General features: G+C 42.1%; 1 protein-coding gene across 1 annotated transcript in view; it reads right to left on the bottom strand.

The window, feature by feature from the left end:
* OFD1 (OFD1 centriole and centriolar satellite protein) overlaps positions 1-12,817 on the bottom strand; it is a 66,041-nt gene that overhangs the window by 19,989 nt on the left and 33,235 nt on the right. The window contains 6 exon segments of the mRNA XM_070402633.1: positions 4,957-5,076; positions 7,496-7,596; positions 9,065-9,194; positions 9,708-9,773; positions 9,776-9,931; positions 9,934-9,996. Of these exon segments, the coding sequence (XP_070258734.1) occupies positions 4,957-5,076; positions 7,496-7,596; positions 9,065-9,194; positions 9,708-9,773; positions 9,776-9,931; positions 9,934-9,996 (636 nt within the window).

Below are 12,817 nucleotides of genomic sequence, written 5' to 3'. Positions count from 1 at the left end.
TTTTATCAAACATTCAAAGAAAAACTAATACCTAATCTCCTCAACTATTCCAAATATCCAAGGGAAAGGAACACTTTCTATGAGGACAGCATTACCCTAATCCCAAATCCAGATAAAGCCACTACAAAGAAAGAGAATTATCCCTGATGAATACAGACCCTAAAATCTTCAACATAATTTTAGCAAATGAGATCCAGCAATACATTAAAAAGACCATACATCATGACCAAATGGCATTTATTCTAAGAATGCAAGGCTGGTACAATATCCGCAAATCAATAAATGTGATATATCACATTAACAGACTGCAACACACAAAAATCACATGATCATTTCAATCAATGTAGAAAAAGCATGACAAAATCCAACACCCTTTTGCCGAAACCGGTTTGGCTCAGTGGATAGAGCGTCGGCCTGCGGACTGAAAGGTCCCAGGTTCGATTCCGGTCAAGGGCATGTACCTGGGTTGCGGTCACATCCCCAGTAGGAGGTGTGCAGGAGGCGGCTGATCGATGTTTCTCTCTCATCGATGTTTCTGGCTCTCTATCTCTCTCCCTTCCTCTCTGTAAAAAATCAATAAAATATATTAAAAAAAAAATCCAACACCCTTTTTTGATAAAAACTTTCTGTAAAGTAGAAATAGATCATACCTCAACATGATAAAAAGCCATATATGACAAACCTACTGCCAATATCATACTCAATGGCTAAAAACTAAAACCATTTTCCCTAAGAACAGGAAGACAGGGATGCAACATAGCAGGATATAAAATTAATACCCAGTAAACTATGGCATTTTTATACACCAATATTGAACGCTCAGAAAGAGAAATAAAAAAACAACCCCATTTAGCACTGCAACAACAACAAAAATGAGACTTATGAATAAACTTAACCAAATAGGTAAAATACCTATACTCAGAAAACTATAGCACGTTGAAAAAAGAGGTAGAAGAAGATATAAACTAGAGGAAGAATATACCATGTTCATAGATTGGCAGAAATAAATATCATTAAAATGTCCATACTACCCAAAGCAATCTTTAGATTCAATGCATACCTATTAAAATACCAATGGCATATTTCACAGACTTAGAAAAATACTCTAAAAATTATACCAAAAAAGACCCAAAAGCTGCAGCAAGCTTGAGAATGAGAAAAGTTGGAGGAATAACATTACTAGATATCAAGTTATACTACAATGCCACTGTAATCAAAACAGCCCGGTACTGGTACAAGTATCGCATACAGATCAATGGAACAGAACTAAGAACCCAGAAATTGACCCACACCACTATACTAAATAAGTATTTGACAAAGGAGGCAAGAGCATACAATGGAGCAGAGGAAGTCTCTTCAAGAAATGGTGTTGGGATAATTAGACAGATACATGCAAAAACAGGAAACAAGACCAACTTACACCATACACAAAATAAACTCAAAATGGATAAAAGGCTTAAATTTAAGTTGTGAAACCATAAAAATCCTAGAAGAAATCACAGGCACCAAAATCTCAGCCATCTTACATAGCAACATGTTTATGGATACAATGCCTAGGCAAAGGAAACTAAGAAGGAAATAGACAAATGGGGCTACATCAAAATAAAAAGCAGCTGCACAGCAAAAGAAACCATCAAGAAAATAACAAGAGCCCTGACTGGTTTGGCTCAGTGGATAGAGCATCAGCCGGTGGACTGAAGGGTCCTAGGTTCGATTCTGGTCAAGGGCATGTACCATGGTTGCAGGCACATCCCCAGTGGGGGGTGTGCAGGAGGCAGCTGATCGGTGTTTCTCTCTCATCGATGTTTCTAACTCTCTATCCCTCTCTCTTCCTCTCTGTAAAAAATCAATAAAACTATTTTTTTAAAAAAAGAAAATAACAAGAGAGTCTACTGCATGGGAGAACATGTTTGCCAATGAAACATCCAATAAGGAGATAGTTTCCAAAATATATAGAGAACTCATACAATTTAACAAAAACAAGGTAAACAGTCCAATTAAAAAATGGGCAAAGGACATAAATAGACACTTCTCCAAAGAGGACATACAGAAAGCCAAGAGACATATGAAAAAATTCTCAAAGTCACTAATCATCTAGGAAATGCAAATCAAAAGGACAATGAGGTACCATCTCACACCTGTCACAGTGGCTATCATCAACAAATCAAATGACAACTATTGGCGAGGATGTGGAGAAAAGTACACTGCTGGTGGGAATGCAGACTGGTGTAGCTACTGTGGAAAACAGTATAGTTTCCTCAAAAAATTCAAAATGGAACTCCCATTTGACCCAGTGACCCCACTGCTAGAAATACATTCTAAGAAACCCAATGCACTCATTAGAAAGAATAAATGTTCATAGCAGCACAATTTATAGTAGCTGAGATTTGGAATGAGCCTTAAGTGCTCATCAGCAGATGAGTAGATAAAAAAACTATAGTACACTTATACAATGGAATACTGTGTGGCAGTAAAAAAGAAAGAACTCTTACGATTTGCAACAGCATGGATGGACCTGGAGAACATTATGCTAAGTGAAGTAAGCCAGTCAGAGAAAGATAAGTATCACATGATCTCACTCATGTGTAGAATCTAATGAACAAAATAAACTGATGAACAAAAACAGACCCAGAGGCATAAAAGCATGGAACAGACTGTGAAACCTCAGAGGGAAGTGAGGGGAGGGTAGGTGGAAGTGAGGGGAGGGTAGGTGGGTAGGAAGAGCTCAATCATTGAACTTGTATGCATATATGCATAATGCGTGAACACAAATAATGGGATAGTGAGGACCTGTGTGTGATAGGGCCGCAGTGCAGCTTGGCAGGCAGTGTTGGCGTTTTTATATGCCAACTGTTTAACTATTAACATGTCAGCCTCTCCATCCACCACTATTCGGCCAACAGCCTGTAATAGCCGAGAGACAAAATTTTGATACTTTTCATTTGGCCTTTGAATAATTTTTGAGAGCTCCTCTGTTTTTTGACCAGAGGTGGGCAGCTTTTTCCAGGCTTTAATCCCAGCTCCATTAATTTGTTCATAAGCTTCCTGGGGGTATTGAATTTGATTATGGGTATCAGCATAGACTTTTTCATCTACCAGCATTTCATAAGAAATATTAATCTGGGCAGTTCGATTATGAGAAGCTTGCTCTTTAGTCTTTTTATCATATTCTGATTTCCATAAGAGATAATCCCCTTCTGATAAACAAGCCTTGGCAATAGCTCTCCAATCATTAGGTGGGAGAGCCTCTGAGGCTATAGTTTCCAAGATGGTTAAAGTATAAGGGGAAGTGGGTCCATATTGAGCACAGGCTGTTTTTAACTTTTTTAAGGTTTTAAAAGGAAGCGGTTCATAAGCACGCTCACGCTGTCCCGTGTGAGGGTTCACCTGTTCCATAACAGGGAAGGCGTGAATGTCCAATTTTTCACCATATTTTTGTGCCTCCTGCAAAGCTATCTGGAGAGGGGAAAGTGGAACTGGTGCTGCACAAGGCAGCGGAGAGCGGCGGGAACGGCCCCCGCAGTTTCTCTTTTTCTTGTCAAGAAGTTTTAATTTTTCTAAAAAGCATTTCAATATATTCTTTATATCATTGCCCTTTTTAGTTCCAGCAGAAAAATATTTTTTCTTTTCTTTTGCCTGAATAATACCTGTATTATTATTATGATAAAGAGTAGTAGCTTCCTTAAAATTCTCCTCATCTTGAGGAGTTAAATTATCTTTAAAAGTTACATTATTTTTTTTTAATATACTGTCTTTTTTAGACCTCTGTTTTGTGTTATTATACTGTTTCTCCTTTTTTTTTGGCTTAAGAGAAGGTTGATTATGGTCATGCCTGGGATCTAAATAATTCTGTATTAAATTTAATAAGGAAATGCAGACCTCCTGAATGAATTTTAAAAAATTTTTTACTTGTTTGTTATTAATTTTAGTTCTTTTATTATTGAGCATAAATTTTAACATTTGCCCATAAAGAGCATTTTCTCTAGATTTTAATTGTCCCATGTTTTACTTCTGACTATTAAAAAATTGTTTTTCCCTTACTTTAATGAGTGTATTTTTTATTTGGAGGAGTTTTTCACCGTCGTCTCTCCAAGCCCGACGGAGTTTTTTACCGTCTTTTTTCCAGTTTCTCAGTCCCTGTTCGGGCGCCAGATCTGTCAGGGCCAGCCTGACAGGGTTGAGCTGGGCTGAGGCAGGGAGGTGGGAATTGAGAAAAGAAAGAAAGACAGGAAAGCGGGATCGGGAGGACCCCAGTTCTCTTGATGAACTGAAGCGAGTTTATTAGCCACACAATCTTATTTATACATAATACACTGAATAGGAGGTCTGTCAAGAGGAATGTATTCTTTGTTCCTCTTAATCTCTAAGGGAGGGACACAGCAGAAGGACAAGTTCTTAGTACAGCATATCTCAGTAAATAGTTATAGATTTCTTGGTAAACTATGAAAGGCTGTTCTCATTCTACAAATGTTGCTCTTATTCTACTGATAAATGCCATCCAAACAAGTCTGGGAAAACTGTGTGGGTAAGGATCCCAGCCTTGCTATCCCCTACAGGTGCAAGGACCTTGCCAGCTTACATCTGGTCCCCAACATGTGTGTGTTTGCCGGAGGGGGGGGGTGGAGGGCGGGGAGGGCGTGTGCCAGGAGCAGGCTGGAAGAGGTCAATGGGGGAAAGAAGGGGACTTCTGTAATAGTTTCAACAATAAAGATTTTTTTTAAAAGCCATTGTCTGGGAAGATTAATAAGAAGCAATTCCTTTAATTTTCTCTTCTTTACATGTTCAAATTGGGAGTTATTTCAGAAATGTATTAACAATGGCAATACCCCAACTCTAAGACTTTGAATAATTTATGCTTATAAAGGTCCTCCCTCAATAAATGAAATAACTTACTAGGAACAGACTGGCATTTAGTACCTATCATACTATCTGTAGTTACAACCAAGGAAAACTTACTTGGGTACTGAGAGGAGATAGGTCTGGCAGGAGGAGCACCCAAGGCAGTTTCCAAGGGAGGCATGTCACCAGCAGGATGGAGGCCATTCACTTCAAACTGTGTCGGCAAGTCTGCTGCATCTATAATAGGTACAACAGGAGTCCTTAACAACAGCAAAAGAAGGCAGGGCAGTATGGGGGTAACTTAGGCTGCGCTCAAGTCTCAGCCAAAGCAACCAAGCCAGATCTTTTCCTACAAAATTAATCCTAAGACTTTCAGCATACCACTTGCCAATGTATTTGCTCCTCAAAGTGTTATTACACTTAAAAGAATTAGATTTGTTTCCAAAACTAGATTTATAACCCAACAGGAAAGTGACAGAATTCACCTGACTTGCTGATAATTATATGAGCTCCATTTAGATAGTAAAGCTTTAACAAAATTGTTAAAAAGTTAGTTGCAAAGAATTTACAAATTTTACTAAGCTCTTTCATTTAACTGTTCAAAGCATAGTACTTTCAGATTTGACAATGAAGTTCACAATGCAAAACTACAGATTATCTACACTAATAAAAGAGAAACATGGTAATTGGCGTACGACCGCTACCCTTTTCATTGGCTAATCAGTGAGTATATGCAAATTAACTGTCAGCCAAGATGGCGGCCGGCAGCCAGGCAGCTGGAAGCGAACATGAGGCTTGCTTGCTGCGAACTCCAACGTTCCCCGTTCCCCGCCTCACTTGCCAGCCTCTGAGCTACAACTCTAAGCAACTCTGTACTATGTTGCAAATAAGAAGATAAACTCCAGAAACCAGTGGACTGAAACCCAGTCGGACCGAAACATTGTATCCATGTTTTCAGCAGCGAGGCCTCAGAGCTAAAGTTGGCCCAGAATAAAAAAAAAAGAAGAAAACAAGGAGCGGTTGGGAGCTTCAGTCACCCGCTTCGGGAAAACAGCCCTCAGCCCCTCACCCAGACTGGCCAGGCACCCCAGTGGGGACCCCACCCTGATCCAGGACACCCTTCAGGGCAAACCAGCTGGCTCCCACCCGTGCACCAGGCCTCTATTCTATATAGTAAAAGGGCAATATGCCTCCCAGCACCGGGATCAGCATGACAGGGGGCAGCGCCCAAAACCCCTGATCGCCCTGTGGCTCTGTGTGTGACAGGGGGTGGGGCCACAACCTCCCTATCTGCCCTGCTCTGTGCCTGATAGGGGGGAGCTCCCCAATCCCCTGATTGCCCTGCAGCTCTGTGTTTGACAGGGTGCAGCGCACCAACCCCCCCCCCCCCCATGGGCCCTGCTCTGTGTGTGACAGGGTAGAGCCATAACCTCTCCATCGGCCCTGCCCTGAGTGTGACAGTGGCGGCGCCCCAACCCCCTGATTGGCCCTGCTCTGTGGGTGATAGAGGGTGGCGCCCCAACCCCCCTCCATGGGCCTTGCTCTGTGTGTGACAGGGTAGAGCCATAACCTCCCCATTGGCCCTGCCCTGAGTATGACAGGGTGCAGCGTCCCAACCCCCTGATCCGCCCAGCTCTGTGTGTGACAGGGGCGGTGCTCCAACTCCCCTACCGGCCCTACTCTGTGAGTGACAGGAAGGATCTCCCCAATCCCCTGATGGGCCCTGCTCTGTGAGTGACAGGGGGAAGCGCCCCAAACCCCTGATTGGCCCTGCTCTGTGAGTGACAGGGGCAGTGCCCCAACCCCCTGATTGGCCCTGCTCTGTGCATCACAGGGGGTGGTGCCGCAACCTCCCCACTGACCCTGCCTTGAGTGTGACAGGGGGTGGTGCCCCAACCCCCCAATCAGCCCTGCTCTGAGCCTGACCAGGGGCTGCTCCTAGGGATTCGGCCTGCCCTCTGCCATCCAGGAGCAGGCCTAAGCCAGCAGGTCGTTATCTCCTGAGGGGTCCCAGACTGCGAGAGGGCACAGGCCGGGCTGAGGGACCTCTCCTTCCCCACCGAGTGCACAAATTTTTGTGCACCGGGCCTCTAGTATACAAATATAAAGATTTCCTAGGCTAGAGAGAACCTTAGAGCTGACTGAGTTCTATATCCTAATTTTATACTTAAGCAGTAGGCTCCCAGAGAACAATCTAAGGCAGAACCAGAACCAGGACTCCAGTTTTCAGACAAGGAAGCTAATATATTTTCACCTCCATTCATTCACTAAGAATGAGGTTTCTACATCTGATGCAGTCATCAGAATTTGTATAACTTAAATAACTTAGCATCTTCATATTCCATAAAAAGAAAAAAAATCAGGTATTTTAAATCTGAGGCAATCCCAAACTTGGTAAATTAAGTTAAGGGTTCACTTGTGAGCTTACCTCCAACTTTGAAATTATTGGTAATCTTGAAAATTAAAAAAAGTAACACTCAAATATACCCATCAAAATCTGATATAAAAAAGGTAATATATTTGTATTCATATTTTTATCACAAAATACAAATGTTGTAATTTGTAAGGCCTTTGATTTAACAATGGATATATTTCACCAAAACTTAGCTTTCTACATTTTCAACTGTTAAAAACTGGTACTTATATTTAAACTTACATTCAAAAGATGATCCAAATTCCTCATTATCCTTAAAAGATAGTTCATCCACATCTGAAAATTCATTTCTGTCTTGAACTTCAGTTTGTCTTTGATAAAGACTGGGTTGAAAGAATAAAATTCATGAGTGTGAAGTTGTAATAAGGTAAAACCAAGAGCACAGGGCTATGAAAAGCCTTTGTGACTCTGGAAAAGGCTCTAGAGCAGTGGTTCTCAACCTTCTTAGTGTCGTGACCCTTTAATACAGTTCCTCATGTTGTGGTGACCCCCAATCATAAAATTATTTTCGTTGCTACTTCATAACTGTAATTTTGCTACTGTTATGAATCATAATATAAATACCTGATATGCAGGATGTATTTTCATTGTTACAAATTGAACATAATTAAAGCATAGAGATTAATCACAAAACAATATGTAATTATATATGTGTTTTCCAATGGTCTCAGGCGACCCCGGTGAAAGGGTCATTCGACCCCCAAGGGGTCGCGACCCACAGGTTGAGAACCGCTGCTCTAGAGAATGAACTGTGCTCTGTGAAAATGAAAGCTGCCCTGCACTGGGCACGCTCCATGCACCCGGCATCATTCCAAGTAATCAAGACATTAGCTTGGGCACTCTGCAGAACCACCTTACGCTGTGAGGCAGGTATTATATTGTTGACAAGAAATAATGTTGCACTCTCAATGCTTTTATATTTTCAAGAACCACAAAACATTTTTGAAAAGAACAAATTCTGCACAGCATCAGTATGAGTCAGCTGAAGATGCAAAACTACAAGCTCCATGTGCATCCAAGTGCCCTAACTCCCATATGGGTGTCCTGTTTCTTCTCTTGGCTTTATCATGAGAGAGCAATATAAATACATGTACATTACATGCATGAGAACCATGATGGGCACATGTGGCAGTTTTCAACTCTGTACACTGGGAGTGACTCAAAATATGCAGACAGATGTCCAGCCTGGAGCCCAGAACTAAGGAGTCAGAGTGCCTTCCATATGGATCAGGCACAGACAGGAGTCCCATATGCGCCTCAATCCCACCCTGGGTGACCCACCACCCAACTTCTACATACATTTACTCCATTCTACTTCAGCAACCAGACCCTATAACCCACTACCAATTCAGTATTTATCTCAATAGACAAATTAGACTTTTGTTTGTACTAAATGCCCAAATATTTTTTAACTGACTTATTTTTTGAAGAACTTTAAAATTAAAATGTGTAAAACTACTTCAAGTTTAAAAATAAACTGAATTTGCTTTTGATTTTGTATGTTGCTTTTTTATTTCTATAAACCAAGTCTATTCATGGAACTATGAAAATGCTTACTGCTACCATAGTGCACTGTGTACAAATCAGGTTTAGCAAACAAGGAAAAATTACTTATTTGCTAAAAGGAATTTTCCCCAAATTTAGATGATTCTTGAAGATTACACATCATCTTACAATCTGATGGCAAATTCTACACTCCACGTGGTCTTGAGCATCACTTTAAAACAACACACAAGTCAGGGCCATTCAGCTAACCAGACTTGGCTGGGCCAATCAGAACGCGGAACTTACGTGGCTTTCTGTTCCAGAAGGCTTGAGAGTGAATGGATGGAAAGGCTGTGCCTAGATTCAGTTGCTGAAGGCTGGAGCATTCTTTCAGGACAAGGACTGGGAAAAGCAAAGGACTGGGATTGGTCCAGACCTAAAGGGCAAAAGATATCAGGGCAAGAATATTACAAACTACACAGTGAAAACAGCAACATGGTTCCTAAGGAGTTTAATTTGAAAAGAAATTCTATTATCCTTGCAAATAGTTGAGTATGATGTATAACTGACCCACATTATTGATTCAGCGTTAATAATAAAACTAATCAGCAGTAAGGGAAAAGCCATTGATTACCATTCTCTGAACACGTCTGCATGCCAAGCAAAATGCTGAACTTCCTCTAACCCATTTCCTCCCACAATGTTATGTCACAGGGGAGAAGTCTCTGGTAAGCAGGCAACCATAGGTGCAGTGAGGACGAAGCTACTCAGGCTAAAGATTTCCCAGGCCCAGGAAGCATAGGCTTCTTCTCCTTCTTGCTGTCTACAGCTCACTCACTCTTACTCAGATAAAAGGACCATGAAAGTCCTGAAACCCTTTCTGCAGAAGCTTACCTAAATGAGGGGAGGCAGACTCTTAGATGCTAGTGGGCTTGTAGCAACGGAGTACTGAAGAAAGCTTTTTCTAAGCAATCAATCTCTTACTCTAGCTCTTTCATTCTTGCCTTGGTGTGGTTACAAACTAAAGATCAGATATGGGGGAGCAAACAACTATGCTTGTATTTGGATGATTTATGATGTAACTGTTGGTGTAACTGTCTCTCCCATCAGCTTTTCCTGTTTGAGATGATTTTTTCAAGAAATCCCTGCTTGTTTCACCAGTAGGAGACACCTAAATCTGCTGGCAGAATGATGAAACAGAGATGGCTTTGGCTTGCAATACACTTCATTTTCTAGGGCTGGGGGCTACATGAAAATAATGTGACCAATGAGCAGGAAAAAAAATTCAAATATGCTTGATAATTTTTTTTAAATGAAGAGAGAGGTAGTAATAAGAACAAATATGCACACTAAACAATTTCTGAAGCCAATTCTTATTTAGTAACAAAGCCTAAGCAGACCTGAATTCACTGTTAATAAACTTTACCTGAACTGATGCAAATGCATTCATTACCTTTATTTATTCTACCCAGCATGGATAGTCACATATTTGACTGCAAACATGGTTCACTAAAGGATGCTGCCCCAGAACTCCCAGGGCTGTGGCAAAACCACTATAGGGCCCAATCTATCTATACTGATATAAGCCTATGTGGTTGTTAAGCCCTCACACCATGATGCCCTCACGCCGTCACATCCATCATCAGGAGGCTTGGTGCACAGGTGGGCGGAGACTTGATGCTGTGTGCATGGAGGTGGGGCCTGGCAGCTCCACATGGCGAGGCTGGGGTGCCGCAGTCTTTTTGCATCAAGGGTTCAAGAATTTGGAGAAGGGGCTGACGCATAAATGGATACAGTAGACAAGAAATATAAATTTGGAAGGCATGGGGGAAAGCCAGGCGGAAACCAGCTCTCTAGTGGAGTGGCTTGCCGAATTTCTGGACCCATGGCTTTTTATTTACGCATTTTTCCCTTTAGCAAAGTAAACACACATATCAAAGTTAAGGTTTGGTAAACAGTAAAAAATTATCAGGTTAGGGGAACTGCTTTCGGCCTTTCATCCAGCAGCAGGTAATAATTTGCAGATTTTCAGCCCTGCTGAATATCAAAGCCCATCAGCCTTCTGGTGAACTTCTCACATTTATTATAATCTGCTGTCTTAGCTTCTAGCACTGGGGGTCCCGAGGCTTCACATGCCATGCAGGCAGGGACCCTACTCCGGCCTACCTCTTTGGGGCAATTCATTCAGGAGCCCTAATGGGTGGGCGGGGCCTACTTCTTTGGGGCAATCGATTGCGGGGCTCCAGAACTGCGAGGGCACAGGCCAGGCTGGGGGATCCCTTCCCCCTGACTGCAGGAATTTTGTGCACCAGGTCTCTAGTCTATAATAAAAACGTAATGTGCTAATTAGACCTGACAGCCGAATGACCTTCCAGACATCCTTCTGGACAGCCTTCCAGACAAAGCCACAGCTGCGAGGTCCGAGGTAAGCCACCGAAGCTGTGAGTGCACAAATTTCATGCATCAGGCCTCTAGTTTTCAGATAAGGGTATGAGGACCTGCAGCCACAACAAGACTAACAACTCTGCTCCTCCCACATTACACCTGGGGAGATAAGGTTGGGTCATACAGGTAGGGAGGTGTACAGATGCTGGGACTCCCTAAGCAAAACCTGAACATGCATAGCCAGTCTTGTGGCCGCTACTCTCCAGCAATTCCTCCAGGGCAATGCATGTGTTTGAAAAGGTTCCATCCTCAAACTTTTCATCTTTCGAGATCACTTGTGATTTCAGCTGTGGGCAGTTTGGCAAATAGGCTTGAGAGAAAATGAGGAACAGGGAAGGAGTCAAGAGATAAAAATGAAACTAGTGTGGAAGATGGGAATAGGAACTGAGGAGGAAAGGGTACAAACAGGAACTGAGGAAGGCTCCAGACCAGGAAATGTGGAAACCAGTTTAACTGCTAACACACAGAAACTTTCTTTTTGAGCTTTGTATCTCAGCTTCAGTACACTTGTTATGAAGAAGAGGCAGATAGTATGCATCCTCAGGGAAAACATGCAGTAACATGATAACAGTAATCCTTCTGAGTATCTGATGTGTTGCAGGCACTCAACTGAGATCCATCTCATTTTGCCTTCTTCACCATAGCAAAGTAGATATTCATATCCCCATTGCAAATGAGGAAACTGAGGTTCAACTGTAGCTGGAGAAATCACTGGGCCCAATTTTTAGGCCCATTAGTGGTAGTGGGTGGCTCTTGCAATATCTTCAGAAAAAGACTTTTCTAAGACTCCCATGGGAGAATGAATGTATTTTATTGGTGTGTAATTATATTTTTTGGTTTGCAGAGTTCAATGTCCCTTAACCTAGTCCTGAAAAGAGTGCAGATGGCGGTCCAGTAGAATCAGAGTAGGGCCAGTATCCAGAGTGTCCATTCCATGGTGGAGCAGGGCACGATTTAGCGTCAGGCTACATTTAGTTCATCAGTACATTGTGTGAAGTCCACATGGCTGTGGGCCACAGGGTGAGTAGAGGGAGTTAAGGACACTATAAGCTGGGAATCTGAGGTGAGCAGCGAGAGAGAGGGGCTTCTTTGTTCAGGAGCTTAAAAATTAAATGTTCCTGTACTTGCAGTGGCATGCCTATTTCTGGCTACTGACTTGTTTCCAGGTGTGACTGACTGACAGATAAGCATCATCACACGTCATGCAGACCTTACTGGGCATGGGTCTATTGTCTAGTGCCTTCCCACAGTGATGTTTAGGTAATAAACTTGGAGACTATTAACTGCAATTCCCTGGCAAAGCTGTATAAATGGCATGTCTCTATTACCTAATCTTCCCTTTACTCCTTTCCTGTTAATAACCAGGTTATTATAATGGTTATCACAAAGAAGTTAAATGTGTCCAACCAAGGTTAATCAAGTAACTTCAAAATTGAGGTGCAAAAACATAAACACTGTATATAATCAATGTGATATATACTAACCTCTATCTAAAGCAACTGAATGACAGGTCCACCAGTCACTATGACATGTACTGACACCAGTGGGCAGACACTCAATGCAGGAGCTGCCCCCTGGTGGTGAGTGCGCTCCCACAGGGGGAGTGCCGCTCAG

Source organism: Myotis yumanensis, unplaced genomic scaffold (assembly GCF_028538775.1).
Source record: "Myotis yumanensis isolate MYYU_CA2020_CCGP unplaced genomic scaffold, mMyoYum1.0.hap1 SCAF_24, whole genome shotgun sequence".
Taxonomy (NCBI): domain Eukaryota; kingdom Metazoa; phylum Chordata; class Mammalia; order Chiroptera; family Vespertilionidae; genus Myotis; species Myotis yumanensis.
This window is presented reverse-complemented; position numbering and strand designations above follow the sequence as displayed.